This window comes from Lates calcarifer, linkage group LG16_LG22, assembly GCF_001640805.2.
Source record: "Lates calcarifer isolate ASB-BC8 linkage group LG16_LG22, TLL_Latcal_v3, whole genome shotgun sequence".
Classification (NCBI taxonomy): domain Eukaryota; kingdom Metazoa; phylum Chordata; class Actinopteri; family Centropomidae; genus Lates; species Lates calcarifer.
The window spans coordinates 11,620,002-11,636,084 of record NC_066848.1 but is presented as its reverse complement, the minus strand read 5'-3'; the positions used below and the strand labels follow the sequence as shown (position 1 = coordinate 11,636,084).

At 41.3% G+C, this 16,083-nt stretch overlaps 1 protein-coding gene across 2 annotated transcripts; it reads right to left on the bottom strand.

Moving 5' to 3' along the window:
- Nucleotides 1–7,980: 7,980 nt before the first annotated feature.
- On the bottom strand, nt 7,981–15,641 carry nkx1.2la (NK1 transcription factor related 2-like,a). 2 transcript variants are annotated; one of them, XM_018696824.2, is made up of 2 exons: nt 15,253–15,641; nt 7,981–9,476 (listed from the first exon to the last, which is right to left on the bottom strand). In XM_018696824.2, the coding sequence occupies exons 1-2, from the start codon at nt 15,428–15,430 to the stop codon at nt 8,869–8,871; spliced, it is 786 nt and encodes a 261-aa protein (XP_018552340.1). In that variant the 5' UTR covers nt 15,431–15,641; the 3' UTR covers nt 7,981–8,868. The 2 variants fall into 2 exon arrangements, with proteins under 2 accessions (XP_018552340.1, XP_018552337.1); XM_018696821.2 differs by lacking the exon at nt 15,253–15,641 and adding an exon at nt 10,634–11,329.
- Between the last annotated feature and the right edge of the window lie 442 nt (nt 15,642–16,083).

Genomic DNA, 16,083 nt, shown 5'->3' with positions numbered 1-16,083 from the left:
AGAACAGGTGTCATGTAAAGCTAGTGTAGCATCTGTAATCGCTGTTGTGTCCTTTACTAAAAACATAACATAGCATATGTATTCTGGTCTCCTGAGGCTGCTGGTGGTGAAGGACTTGATGTCACCAGTTTTGATTGTTTCAGCTCTGGAACACAGTGATTGTTACCAAGACATTATTGTTTGATTCTACATAAAGATGACATTTATATATTTATATACCTGAAAATGTATTTATATTATTCAACTCCATTGCCAGCAGCACTGGAAATGTTTCAGTGTGTCTTCACCGTCACACTTTGGTGAAACCGTCTGTGAAACCAAAAAAGACAAAAAAAAACAAACAAACAAAAAAAAAATGTCCAAAAAAATGTAAAGTGCATTGCCAACTCCAGTTTTTATGACTATAAACAGTTTTTTTTAAGAAAAAAACTATCATGATGAAATTAAATCCTTTCAGTTTGCTGTGCGTCACACAAGATAGAGGCCTCTCACATTACTGACGCGTTTTCTCCTCTTTACAGGAAGGAAATTAATTCTGTTGTCGAGAGCCAGCTTCCCCGCCATTCGTCATGACGTCTGCTTCTCGTGGGGGAATAAACAGACAAGGAATGAGGGAAGCGAAATGAAATGTCGGGGGCTGCCATGATGTTCATCTTTGGTGCTCCCAATGGTTGCAACTTTAAAGAGGTGAGATGGTTCATTTCTGACAAGTGAAAGAGCCTGCCCTGGGAAACTGACGCTGCTCTATGAAGATAAAGTCTCATTTGAATAAACTGCCTCCCGTTTAGAGCATATCCATATGCATGAGACTCCGAGTCTAATTGCTGTTAATTCCTGTTTAACTGATTGCAATTTATTCACATCTCACAGAGATGCACAAGCTGCGTGTATGAATGGAGTCTTACAGATAGATTTCCTTGCAGAGTAACCTGAATCAAGCTTTGATCGGCTTGAATGTATCAGATGTGTGTGGTTTATGTTGATTGTTCATACACACTATGCAATGATGTTATCACTCCAGGGATTATTAGAGTGAAACTACTGAATGGTTTGCCATTTATGTTGAGTTTCATCTTGTTTTCAGCTACAGCAGGCAGCCCTAAAAACCCACAGTACCTGCTCAGCATTAAACAGCAGACAACACTGACAATTAGCTGGTGAACATAGTGGAACATTTGGCAGCAAAAGAGCCAGACATTTCCCTCAGGGGTTGGTAGAGACCAAAAATGGAGCTAAAAGAGGAGGAATGTTAGACATTTCATTCAAAAAAGTGAACCCAAACATGATGACTAATGAATGATAATGTTGCTCACTAACTTTAAATTAGGTATCATGGCATTTCATTCTCTTTGTGGCTGTTTGAATTGTTGTTCAAACAGCCTCCCTTAAAGAAAACTATTCCTCAGCACTATGGAATCTACCAAATTACACCACAAGCTCACAACACAGGCGCACAACGCAAGCTTCCTCTGTCATCTGTGGAAAGTTGACACTTCCTTCAAAGGCCTAGAAAAAACTCCACAAAGTAAAAAAGTCTTTTTTTATACTGTTATCGGAGATCCTTCAGGGAAAGCAAGGCTCATTAAAAAAAAAAAAAAAAAAAAGAAGCTGAAAATCTGCACGCTGCCTCCAATTCTACCTTTCCGTCATTACGTTTCTGAGTCAAATATATAGATGTCAACTCTTCTTGGAGTGTTTACCAGCCAGCACAGAGACATCAGGATTTCATCAGTACAGAGAGGCTTATGTCTCTTTAACTTCTGACTGAGAAATGGTGCTCGGCAGAATCTGTGCGTGAGAGGCAGACAGACTGTTGCATCTCTTCTCCAAATCTAACAGCAGCAAAAGAGTTCATTAGACTGCCATTAGTTCACTCAGCAGCCGTTGCGAGATAATGTCCTCTAATGATTATGTGTGTGTGCATATGTGTGTGTGTGTATGCGAGGGAGGACGAGCTCTCTTCTAGCACTGTGGTCTTTGACTTTGAGACAGGCTGTAATTAACGGCACTCTGTCCTTTTCTGTGTTATTAGTGCAGCTGACCTTTGAATGCATCAGATCAGCGAAACAACACATCTGGTAAAGCTGCTGCGTTCGGGGAGAGGAGAGCTGAAGAGAATACTGAACAGAGATTGTCAGTGAGAGGAAGTTTGGCCAATTACTGCAGGACTCTTATCTGTTGCTGCATTGTTTTTGACCAGAGGGTACATCAATACTCAGACTCTACTTGGATTTTCAACATTTATCATGGCTGAAAACCATACAGAATTTATCACAGAACTACAACTTACTGTGGATTCACCAGGAGATTTAACTTATGACATCTCTGTCACTCGCCCAAGCTGATCAGACGGGAGGGTGATTTTATAGTTACGAGCAGCCTCTTCTAGGAGTGTCGATGGGAAACACACTCCTGTCAGTTCAGGCCCAGAGCGCAAGCTGATTCAGGAATCTGGAATCCCCCCTCATCTTACTCCAGATTAAATCACACTACTCTCATTTCCCAAACCGTAAATCCTTTTCCTTGGAAAAGTAGTTTTTATCCACTGCCTCGCTCCTGTGCCAATGGTCTTGTAATCACATCAACGTGTCTACGTTGGCCTGCGCGCAAGGATTAGAAATACATAAAATCAAAAGATTTGTGAGGAGGGGGGGGGCGAAACTTAATCGGCATCGCCTGCCAGAGATTTATCCAAGACATCGCTCATACACTGGCATGCCATTTCCGGACTGTCTTGAGAAAAACCAGAGGTGGGAAGATATCCAAATACTTCCCCTGAATTGAGATTAGGCCTGAAGTCTGACTCTAAATCATAATTGCTCTTGCTGTAGCTCCATTGGGCTACTTTAATTGTTTTGCCTCTTTACATTTTCTGCCTCTCACTGGGAACTTTTTCATTTTGTGAGGCACTTCTGTACAGAAATAGTTTTTATCAAAACCACATTGTTCATCATGAAAGGAACAAATCAATGAGGGAGGGCAAACCCAGTCTGACTGAGACAAAATATTGACTTTCTCTGGAAATCTGAACACACTGTACTCCCTCAGGCAAACACAAAGACAAAAAACAGTCAAAATAGACTCAGCAAACAGAAGCTCTGATTTAATTAGGAATACTGAAAAGAGGAGACTTACTTACACTTGAAGATTTCATTTCTTTACATTTTTTTTCCTAATGGCTGACAACAGCTGGAGAAGACAGCTGAATAGATGACACACTGCAGGCAAACAGAAGGGAGCGTTTGGATTGTCAAGCATTTGGCATCCTCTTCCTCCTCAAGCACAGTAGCTGCCTGACATTCGGGTAATTTGTGTTTTAGCTTCGAGGATTTAAACAGGGTTTAACCAAAGGAAACAGCCGGTGTCACAGTCACAATGTAGATCTTCTGCATGCAGATTGAAACAGTTGAGCAAAGACGTTCAGCAAGTCTTGTTCCTGGTAATGGGGCTGTTAAAGTTTTTATGGCTTCCACTTCCTGTCATTGAGCTGACCCAGAGATGAAGCGGTACAGTACCTCCTTATGTCTAAATACCCAAACAGTCAAAGCCCTGAACCTCAGAGGACCCCCGCCTCCAAAACCAGCCACCCCCACCCTTTCAAATCGCAACCTGACTTTCGCTTTCTGCAGCTGATTAAAAGACCATTACAAGTCGGCTCCTTCTGCCGACTGACTGCCGCTCTGCACTGAAGAAATCAGTTTTATCTCCTCCTGCCTAGGCCGGGGTCCCTGCTGCGCTGGAGGATGCTGTTGAAATACAAAGCATCTAAGAGAGATGTCAAGCAAAACTCTAACGATTCAAGAAAAAAGCGGGATATCTGCAAAGTCTCAAGGATTGGCTTTTTGCTTTCATGTGGCTCTCTTTTTCTTGGCCTGCATGTTACCTAAAGCTCAAGGCAGTGATGTTCCCAACAGATTAAGAGATATGCATACAGTATATGCCTCAAAAATCACTTGATTCTCCTGTTTTACACCCATTCATTCCTAAAGTTGTAAAGATGTAATGAAATTTACAAAAGCCAGAGCTAACAAAGAATTGGCTACAGGTGAACATTAGGAGTAAAAAACAAAACAAAACTGGGACTGTCTTCAGGAGTGTGCTTCCACAATGATTTGGAATGAGGAAGTTTATTCGCCAAACAAAATACACAGTTGAGATATTAGAGATAACGAGCTCAGAGTGAGGTTTTAATCTTTAAACCATAGCAGGTCTGGTGTCTTTTAAATGTACTTACCCACTACACTGCATGCTGCACTTTATTCTGCAGCATATAGAAGAATCAGTGCTTTCTAAAAACCATTAAATTTCACAAAATAGGAGAATACAGCTCACACACTTCACTCGGAACACCACTGTGAATGAAATGAAACTGCATGATGTTGGTGGGGGGGGCAGAGTTGTGAATATGCAGCAGCAGCGTGGTGTGTGTAGGTGCAAATATCTGAACTGTTGCCACTGTGTCTTATAAATAAACCAACTTGGTGAATCCTCACTACAAAGCTGCTCTGGATACTGAGAGATATGTGGTTAAAATGTTGCATTGCTTCTTCAATTCTGGGAAATCACAACTGTAATACTTGTTAGGTCTTTTTATATTTTGATTAGCATTGTTGGATAATAAAAAGCCTACTTTGGGGTGATGTTAAATATGAAATGAAAGGGATAGAAATTAAAAAAAGAAAATGCTGCAGTCTTCCCCAACAGATGGAGTTTACTCAGTTGGATCACTGGTTAAGGTCACGATGACAAATTATATGTTTTTATTATTGTTTTAATGAGAAGAATCTGTCTGCGGAGGAAGACTGTGAAGTGCAGTTGAAAGCTCTGGATAAAGCAAGTAAGTGGACACAGAGTAATGAATTCAGTTTTTGGCTTTTGGACCTTGTTTCCAAAGCCAAGAATGAACTTCCACACCTGCTGTACCTGCCTGTTTTATGATTTAAAATGCATGTTGTACAGAATGCTACATAATTAGCATATTTGTTTTTAGCATCAGTAGCAGCAATGATGACTCATATGTGAGAGGAAGCTCACAGTTACAAACCCACAGAGTATTATAACAAGATGCCCCCTACTATTTTGGTTCAGTCTCACCGCTCTCATCAGTGTCATTTTCAACAGGCAGCTGCTTTCAGTGAAAAGACCTCAGATGACCCCTCTGCCCACTATCCACCCAGCACCAAACAGCAAACAAAGTTAGGCTAAAGAGCCAGGTATTTCCACAGGAGCTGGTGCAGACCAAAACAGAGCTAAAAGAGGAGTGACCAATGGACTTTACATTCATCATGTTCACACAAACATGATTCCTAATGAATGACAACACTGCTCCGTACCTGCCGGATGTGTAAATAGTCAACTGTTTGCTCACAAGTTCACCATATCAATTTCATAAGGTGAAGAGGTGTAAATGTTAATGCAGGTTTAAGAAGGTTTAGATATTAAATTCAAATAAGCAACCAATCAGGCACTTGACCTTTCTTGGATTAAATCAGCATGGAAGCCTATTTTCTTGTAGCTGAGTTAAGGATTATGTGCTGATTAATGTATGAGTGGGGGAAATTTTCAAGAGAGATACAAATATAATGCGTGTTTATTTAATAAATTATTAGAGGGAATCAGAAACTGGCCATTTTCAGCGTGTAGATTAAGTGTGACTGTATCCTTATAACACACTCTCACAATGTTCTACCTTGAACCCTCTGTCTTTCTCTCTTCCTAGATCTCTTTTCACCCACCTACCCCATTACCCGTTCTTCCCATCTGACCTGTGAACCTCAGTGGAAACGATGTCGGTCCCTGTGGACCACAACGGCTGAAGATAGTACACACACACACACACACACACACACACACATCAGGAAATCCTCAGCTCCATTTTATTTATTCAAGCCTCCTACTCGTTTCTTTGCAAAAGATAAGTACAGCCAACAGGGGCTGTAGATGGAATTTTCTCCCCATAACACTGCACACACACACTCACACACATGCATGATAGCGCTGTTACTATTAACATCTGACCTTGTCCCACAGCATTCTCCAGCATGAATTTTAAACACGAGCCCTCTTCGCCCAGACCTAAATGACCTCCCTCAGATACCTTACAAAATTATTCATCACATTGTCGTATAACAGTTGCCTCAAGCCAAAATATGGGATGGGTTCCTTACGCCGGATTTCCCAGAGTATTGATCAAAACTGTCAAATTCTTCGGCTGCATGCCAGGCCTTGTTGGGATGAAAAATACCACTGGACCAAAAGGAGGGGGCATTCATTTGCACCAGTCAGAACAAACAAGCCTAAATGGAAGGATACCAAATTTTTATTAATGCATGTGTGTGAGAGAGAGAGAGAGCATGTGCAAAGGTGTGCATATGTGAAAAGGGGTTGGGGGGGGACTAAGAATACAGAAAACTCTAAAATTGCAGCTGCACTAACACCAACCTTAGCGACAGGTTGACATTGGCCAGGTTTTGACAGCAGTGAGAAAATTCTATCTAATTGAAGGATGTTTGTCAGCCCTCTAACCGTCAAACTGATGTCAGGAGAAAATTGCCCTAGACCAACCATTCTCAGCCTGCTCTCCTCCTGTCTCTTCCTCCAGCGGCTCACTCGCTGTCTGCAGATATAGACAGAAGCCCCCTTATTCAACTGGCGTATTGTAGATCAAAGTGGTGAAAGCACAACACTCCCTCGAAAGATGTCAACCAATGACACCGGCTTGACAGCGGGTTCGAAGCTCTCCCATACCAGTCCTCTGCTCTAAAGACTGCACTCATCACCCCGGCTACAGCTGTAGTACCAAGTCTTTCTTTTGTCTGTCCTGTTCTGTTGGCTGGCTTCTTTCAGATCAGTGTGTGATATATTACATCAGTCATGCACACCTCAGGCAGAAAAGTATCTAAATGAAGTGTAATAGAAGAGCGTATTCCCCAGAGTCAATTACACCTGTGGTGCAGTGAATTAAATAAAGGTCTGAGAGTTTTTCTAATTTCTCTTTCTGTAAATAATCTATACTGTACGTGCATACATTCCCTCCCCTTTCTCACTCACACACTCACTCACACACTGTTACTAAAGCAGGAATGAATGAATATCTCAAATATAACTTCATTTCAACAGGAAATGAACGATTACAAAGAGAATAATCAAGATTTTAAAAACACATAAGACCAGTATGGTAAATTAAAATAACAACAAATACCATAGAAAGTCATATATAAACACATAGGTGGTCATTTCTTGAAAGACAACAGACGAGACTGATGATCATAAAATGACTTAAATTTCAATAAATAATTCAGAAGCTGAGTTAGTGTGTGATTATGACAGTAGTGTCTCCATATTCTGCAAACTCAGATTACGCTGAAAGAAATGAAATGGTGACACTGTGTGGTTGTAGTGTGTAAGTGAGTGTAGACTCAGTGTACAGTGAAGAGTAGAAGAGTAAAATGTTAAGCAGAAGTACTGCAGTCAAATGTGAAGTTTAAATATAGATTAGTAGCAAAATTTACTTATTAGCTGAAATTATTTAATATACATACAGTATATTGGAACCCTTTATAAAGGGTTTGTGCGCTGCAATTAATGGCTTTTTACTTATAAATATATCTGTTATAAGCCATGGACAAGAACAAATTTGAGGTTACCAGGTTGTGAGAAATCATCCTCCAGCAGGACACTTAGGTCTTTAATAAATTAATCTTTGATTTTTTCCTTTCTAATAAGTCACGTGACTGCAGTTAAAAATATTAGCTGATCAGTTACCTGCAATTATACATTTTATGAAATAATTTGGTAAGGATTCAATAGTCTATCAAGTCTGTGGTTGGAAGTGTCATGCTTCAGTTTTATTACTAGTTTTATTAAATGTAGTTGTGCTTATTAATTATTTATAACCGATTTATAAAGCATTAGTAATTGATTTATTTACCATTGATAAAGTTACAGTCTTTAACCCTTAAACAGAAAGTGCTACCCATATATCACATCAATGCTGCATATTACATAAACTCCTGTTATGTATGTTTTGTATGCAAAATCTTTACAAAGTAACTAGCTATTACCATCTGGTATATAAATGTAACATAGCACTGCTTTAAAGTTTGAATTTAAACATTAGACTTGCTCCCATAGAGGCATCTGTCTCTGGTCACACAGTAATTACTAAGCTTCCTAGATTTACTTCTGGTAAAAGCTCAGTCTTGTTGCCCCGGAGATGGCAGCATGAGTCATTTCCAAGGGGCCGTTTAACAAGGACATGATCTACCTTCATTAACCAACCTATCACTGATGTCACTTTTAGACAGATTAATGTTAAGAGGGATATAAAAAGGTCTTGTATCCTAATTTGAAATGTTTTTACTTTGTCATACAGGGGTCACACACTGATGTTTTTTTTATTATTATTAAGTTACACTGATAATGTTGTATTAATGGCAACAGACATGAGCTGTGCAAACCTCTGAGAGGAAGAAACACACAGATGTAGAAAATGATGCTGTATGAGCTGTTAAATACACAATGTTTGTGTTGTGTTTGAGCAAAGACAGTGACAGACAATCAGTGCATTGTGGTGCACGTTTGACAGAAGGAACACTGTAAATGCTTTTATTGGGCATTTGGTTCTTTTGTTATGACGTTGAAAGAGAGTCAATAGAATATTCGAACTTCAGTTTCCTTCAAATGTGTCTTAATGGAACAAGACACCTTGTACAAACAAGTGCCTGTTTCCCCCCTCCCTTGATATGGCATTAATGCAACAGCTACAATGATTCTGGGCAGTAAGAGTTCAGCTGGTATTATTTTGTCCCAGGAAAAATGTTTTTTGCAAAAGTATAACCAGCTGCAATATGTCAGTCTTGGTTTCCTTCATAGATGAGGAGTAAAATAAGTCGGCTGGACGAATCCACTGGACATGAAGGGATGCAGGAGGCCTCCAGTGGAGGAAAGCGGAACAGCACCGGCAGTGTGGAAAATCACGTTCCCAGAGCTGAAGTTGGGGAAAGTTTGGTGGAAGCTGGCTGAGCTCGACCCACAGGTGGCCGGGTTCGGACTGACGCTGACGAGGGAGTTGGAGCCGGGTTGGAGGGTGCTGTCCGCCCCCGGGTTCTGCTTTTTCCACTTGGTCCTCCTGTTCTGGAACCAGATTTTCACCTGGGTTTCGGTCAGGCTCAGGGACAAGGCCAGGTTTAGTCTCTCGCATACGGACAGGTACCGAGTCGCGCGGAATTTGTTTTCCAGAGCCACCAGTTGCTCGTATGTGAACGCCGTTCTGGCGCGCCGGGGTTTGGCGCAGGCTTGATCCGGACGCCGACGCTTGTGCGGGGAGGGCACCTGGAGGGCGACGGTCGACTCTCCGTCGTCCTGTTCCCCGGTGAGATATGGCTCTGTATCAGCTGACGGGGATAGCAGCAGGGGGTCAGCGACAACTGTGTGATTACTGGAGGCTGCAGAGTGTCCATCACCTGCCTCATCCCCTGTTAATAAAAAAAGGGCAATACTGTTGATATTTCATTTCCAGGTTAAAAAAACAAAACAAAAAAAACATGGGTTGATAGAAGAGTTATCAGCAACTTAAAGGCAATGGCGATTCGTATTTTTGATACATTTCCATAAAGTAAAATAGAGACAGACATTTGTTCTTTTTTATGTGTTTTGTTTTGAAGTAATTAGCCAAAAAGCCTATAATAGCAAATGTCCTAAACTGGCCGCGGTGCTGAGGATAGCTCCTGAAGGCGGAAGTGTGGTGTCAAAACTAAAAAGCTGAAGGCCCACACCCGATCTGAGAAATTTATCCTCATCGTGCAATGATGTTCCTCTTTGTCCATCTTGAAGGCACACTGAAGGCCTACGGTTGACATCTGTGAAGAGTTTGATTGGGATCCTGAGGTCGTTCGAGCGGAACGGAGCAGAGGACTCAGAGGGGGAGGAGGTGGTGGGGTGGGGTGGGGTGGGGAAGAGAGACTTGGTCACTAATCCTTAAATAATTTATAAACCGCACGGCGGCCTCAAATGTCATGTTGCGGAAAGAAATCCCGTCTAAATCCAGCTCCGCCACCTCAGCCGTGACGTGCTAATGGAGTTTCATATTTGCGGGGGGGATCGATAAATGTCATCTATTTAAAGGGAAGTTTTAATCGAACGATATTTAGGATCAGACATGGATGGGGTGTGAAGTTTGTACCTGCAAGGTGCTGGAGGGAGATATGCAGGATGCAGTAATGGGATATCGATCAAAGCGCGCGGAGGCATCCTCAATGGGACGATTTAAACAATTATCTGGCCTGCCTGTCCCAGTGCCAATCACACGCTGGGGCTCTGGGAGCAAGCCTTTGTGGCTTCTTTGAAAGGAAACGCAGCCTTGGAAATTAAGGGAAGGTCATACAGAGATGACAATAAATCTGATAGAAAATAGCGTCTCATTTGCCGATGTTAAGTCTGAACCCAGCAAAAAGTTTTTATTGTATAGATTTATTCATGCGCTCTTATTTCACAGTGTTTAAAACTGACGATATTTATAAATATACCTAGGAGTTTATTAATGAGTCTGGATGTTTTTAAATAATAACAAAAAATATATTACACTTAAATGTTTGATTGATAGGCTGAATAGTAATTCTGAAATCTTCTTTACCTGCTTTCGTGCGCTCAACTCTTGAGTCTCCGCCTGCGGTGCTGTCCGACTCCAAACTTGTTCCCTCTGCATCTGGTGCAGGAAACTTCTCCTTGCCGGTGGAAAGTTCGTTTACCCTTTTACTGTTGAATTTGTTGGGATCCAATATATCAATTATAGAAAAGGAAATCTTATGACTTGACGTCATTGTCATTCCACAGTCCTTGGGGTCCAGCATCCTTCACACAGAAAGAACCTTTAAAGAGGGAAAAATGACTGACGTGCGTAATTACGCGCGCGGAGAGGAACTTGTCATAGTTTTGCCTACTTCTCGTCTTCTACTCTTCATCAAACCGGAATGGCTGTGATGATCCCTCGAAATGTGGACGTCTCCTCCTCTGCCTCTGTCAGTCTTGTAGCGTGCATGAGATGACCGGAGCGCGCTCTTTAAAGCGTCTGTCCCCCCACAGCCAGACACGTGACACAAACACTATTAGTGTTTTCACACGACCACCTAATGGGCTCAAAGCATTCGTCGATAATCACCCATATCATTAAATTCAATAATCCACGACCTGAAAGTAAATTGGGCACAGATGGCACTTGATCCATATCAGAGATCGTCCTGTCTACCTAAATTGGACACTTTTAGAGGCGTCACTGTCAGGGAGGGGATTTTCGTGTCCCCTGAGAAACAGAAAAAAACTTTCTCTAAATCGAAACCAAACGCGTTCTGCTTATAAACTGCAGACTATTTATGGGATTGTTGCAGCACCTCGCTGCCTATCAGTAAAAATAATATCTTTTTTCATATTAAAATGTAAAAATTATAAACGCATTAAAACGTCACTCTTTAATTTACCTGTCAGTAATCAGTAAGCACAGATGTTAGTAGATGGGCAGTGACAGAAAAAGAAAATTAAATACCTTAATATCTACATAATGTGTCCAGGTGATATTTAGGTGTTAATTTACACATATGATTATTATTTCCAGGTACTATGAAGATACTGTGTTTCATTAACTCATGTGATGCTGTGGCAGCTTACATTAAAGTACACAGTACAAGGTCTGAAGTACCAATGATTATATTACTCCATCCCTTTTGTTTTGCTGATTCATAACAGCAGTTTTTATTCTGATATGAATTTCCTTTTTTTGTTATTAATTTTTTAAATAATAATATACCAAGTTTTGCCAGCATCATTTACACTGCATTGCAGTACACTGCAGCACCTTTCACACAGTTAAATGACAGAGAATCATGCCTGGGATGGCAAGGTTTGTTGCTTTTTTGATTTTAAGAGAATGGTTTATACCCCATTTGCTTCCACTAGTATGATAACAGTCTATGCTAAATCTACTGGCTTATTAGAGAAAACTAAATGAGGATGTGTGTTTTGGACAGACTTCAGGGATCCTTGATTAATCACTATTCTAGGTGCATCTTTAAAGCATTCAAAGCTAAATTGCAGCCATACAATGAATACAGCTGATTGTTTTCTCACCTCGGGTGATAGATTTATATTCACAGTCAATCGGCTCCCTCGTCTTTGCTATTAGTATTCAATATAAAGTGACATAGGGTTGTTTAAAGCTTGATGCCGGGTGATGGCTAAAATGGTGAAACCAGCACAGGATCAATATTCTCAGCAGGTGTCCAATACAGATAAAACCTGATGGCTACAGACAGTCATTTTGGATACTGGAAGGCCAAACCAGTAACTGCAGCAGCACAGGAGGGCTTGTTTGAGGCTTCCTTTTACTCAATTGCTTTCATGCTTTTCCTCTCATTTATTTCCGTTTACTCGTTTGTATTTTTGTAGAATTTGAATCAAGCTCAAATGGCTGGTAAAATGTACGATTTCCTCTGCCAGCTGTAGCTTGGTGTTACGGATTTGTTTTACTTGTTTGTGCATTAACATATTTTACCATCTAAGCCTGTGAGGTCCACATCGTGTGTGCTTGAAACAGACAGAAGCAGAGCATTTCTCTGTTTTTAGTTCTGTCCAGTGTGAGTGACATGGGGGATCTGATCATGTTTACACACTGTTAAAGGGTTCTCAAATTCCTCCCTACACAATTTCCTGTGTTACTTACACAGTTCAGGGTGATTACTCATGGAGGTTTCATTGCCAGTCATAGTCTGGTGGACTGGCATGGTCTGCAGTAGTTACATAGTCAAACATTTGTTAAAGCCGGCCCTACGGGGTGTCAGCGTGTCAGCATTTGCATGTGTATGGCACTTGCACGGCCATTACTCTAGGCCCTCCATATGAATGGGGCCCGCTGCACACTGGAGGTTTACAACTTCCTACGAGAAAGCCCAGTGGCCGGACATCTGTTTGTGTGGGTTGGCGGGACAAAGGGACGAGCCCTGAGGACAAAGGGGCCCTCAGGTAGACTTCAGACAGCGGGAACAGCAGCTGGCTCAGCTCTGAGTCTGTACGGGCCAGAGCAAAGATTTCAGAGAGGAGGAGTGTTCCCTGTTGGACACCACAGGGAGCCAAAGAGACACACTTCCATCCAGGACCCCCCTCCAGGGTCAATAAAGTCATCACTTCACAGGGAGGCTGCACCCAGTCTGCTAAACGTCAGATAATTTGTCTAATGGCAGGAGTGGCATTATGAGCTACAGTGCTACTCACAGACTGTAGTGTCTATTGTTTTCCCTAAAGCCCTCCACTGTCTCTCCTGTAAAGTAGGATTCAAATAAAGGACCAGAAAGTGTCTGGTGGACCACTAAAGGGAGGCTGTTAGATCTTCTGTGTCAGATTCCTAAACTTTGTAGTTATTGTGGTTTCTGAGATACAGGAACATCACTGAAGAGTTTAGCATATTTGGACCCATAACTATAGATTCCATTATTGTTTAACAGTTTCAAAGGTTTTTTTTGTTTTGGGGGGATTTTATGCCTTTATTAATGAGCCAACAGCAGACAGATGACAGGAAATGAAAGGAGAGGAGATGGGGAATGTTTCGCAACAAAGGACCCTGACAGATATGTACTGGGTGGTTATCTGATCAATCCTATCTTTGGTGATCCCCTGACTTTTTCTCAAGCAAAACCAGCACTACTAATCATGTTTCCAGTTAACTATCTCATCATCTACAAGATTTGTTTACAAAATTTGTGACTTTAAGCAAAATGTCTTGACAACTACTGGATGGATTACCATGAAATTTGGTGCCGATATTCATATCCCCTTCAGGGTGAACTGTAATAACTTTGGTGATCCATTAACTTTTCATTTAGTGCCATATTTAGATTGGATTGTAATTTGTCCAGTACTTTTGTTTATGATCAAACACCTGCAAAACTAATGACACAAGCCAAACAAAGAAGGTGAACATAGTAAACAATATGCCTGCTAAACATCAGAATGTTAGCATTGTTACTGTGAGCACGTTTGCATTACATACATACATTAGCATTTTGCACAATGCACCGCTGTGTCTGGGAGTACAGCTGCGCTCGCTATCAGGAATTATTATGAATACTCTTCCTTCTTGCTACATGCAAGTGCTTTTGACGTGACCATGAAGTGTGCATTTAACTGCATTAAATTTGAGGTTCATGGAGACAATACCTGCAACTGATCATATTTTCATACTGTGTTAACATTAAAGCAACCTCAGAATTTATGGTATTATCTAGAGAATTGTCAGTACAACTTGTGGCTAATGGGCTACGGCATGCAAAACATCCAGTTTGTCTAACATGTAACACCACTTCTGTGTTTGTCTTTTAATCTGACCATTTAGTGGCAGTTATCTCAGAGTATTGAATTCTGCTGCTACTGATGTTCCTACTTTACCTGCTCTCAGAGGCTGTTGGCATTGATGTGTGCCAGTATAGATCAATACAGTACAATCTTCCTTAACGGGCACAGAGCTTCCCTCATTTTGCCAAGTCTCTTCACTGCATGCCTGTGGGTTTTGCTGCCAGCCCTCTTTTCAGTTAGACCTCTGTGTTTGTTTGACTCTCTCTGACAACAAGGTCAGTGGCATTGCCCAGTAATTGTCCTAACGGCCTGTATACCTGTTGGGTGGAGGCGAGTAATGAGAGTTTTTCATTACGGGCGGGACGGGTGAGTGCGCCTGGCAGATGCTGACAGGCAGCAGATGTGTAAAGTTGGGGGTGATTTGTAAAGGGGTCAACTGCATCACAGAGGAGATGGAGGGCGTTGTGGGGTGGGGGTAAATCATGCTGAGGGACACTGTCAGTCATACTGCACCCCTGTCACAACAAGGTAAAGGTCAGTTCAAACCAGTGTTGATGATCTCCACTTACAGTCCAGCACAGTGCGCTGATGTTGGCAAACTTTACAGACTGGAGGTGTTTAGATAAAAGCTTATTGCATGTCTTTAAGTCTTGTTTAAATTAGTTCTCGTGTGAAAAACCTCCTTGTAGCTGCACGTGTAATAAATCTTATTCCATCTGTGCTTGTTCTGTTGTTTTTTGTTAGAGCTAATTGATTAAACATTCACACCGAGTTTATCACAATAATAAGCTGTGATTAATCGTGATTAATTTAAGATACTAGTATTTACTTGTACTTTGTGTGGATATAAAACATGCATGGAGTTGGAATAGGAAGTAAATGATACACTGATTAGATAGCAGTATGATGGCTCACCTGATGCGATAAGGATAACACCCCGAAGCCCTTGGTCCTCAACAATGTTGATGTGTCTGCAGTCTGTGGCGGTCCATTTTGTAGCAGCATTAGTTAGTTTAGTTGTTGTGGTTTTGTTGACACAACTCTCCCAGTGTAGTTTGACGAGCGCGGGTACATCCAGTCTCGGTGCTAGCATCTTTGCTAATAACAGCAAAGTTTGCTCAGTGCGGTCCTTCAGACTCGTTGTGCTTCGGTGGAAAGTCAGTTCATCGCTGCACCGTGTACACACAACTTTGGTTTTATCTGAACTTCCATCTGGACACTTTTTAAAACGAATATTTTCCGTTAAGCACACTGGTAGATGTCTCTTCACTCGTCGCGGTAGCTCCGTTAGCCTTTAACCTTTCACCCCGAGCGGTAAACGCTCGCGTTGGGATTATGGGAGGAAGTGGGTAGTATGGTTAATGTTCGTTAAAAAAATAAATAAATAAATAAATAAAAATAAAAAAACACGCTATTATTTATCGCGAGCGTTATCGCGTTATTAATATTGACAACCTTTGTTTTTTTTTTTTTTTTTTCTTCCACAAAACCAGTCTCTACTAATGCAAACAAGTAACGAAAGGAGAAGCAGAAGGCAAAGCTTTAGTCATTTTCTGTTTCCTCGTCATTTTTGTGCAGTTTGTGCAGAAGGAAAACAGTAATTGGTCCCGAATCCTGTCTCATTAATGAGACACACAACATATACTGCTTTCCTCATACATTCACATTGCTTTGCAGGTGTACATGGATTCAGAAACCAATGAAAATGATCCTCAGTTATGAGATAGCTTTGGGTGACTAACCAAG

What these genes read in the sequence shown, in the direction of transcription:
- nkx1.2la (XM_018696821.2), bottom strand. Translation starts at nt 10,850, where the DNA reads ATGCTGGACCCCAAGGACTGTGGAATGACAATGACGTCAAGTCATAAG. An exon ending in AGTTGAGCGCACGAAAGCAG is followed by an intron (nt 9,477 to 10,633) that starts GTAAAGAAGATT and finishes TTTTATTAACAG; the next exon opens with GGGATGAGGCAGGTGATGGA.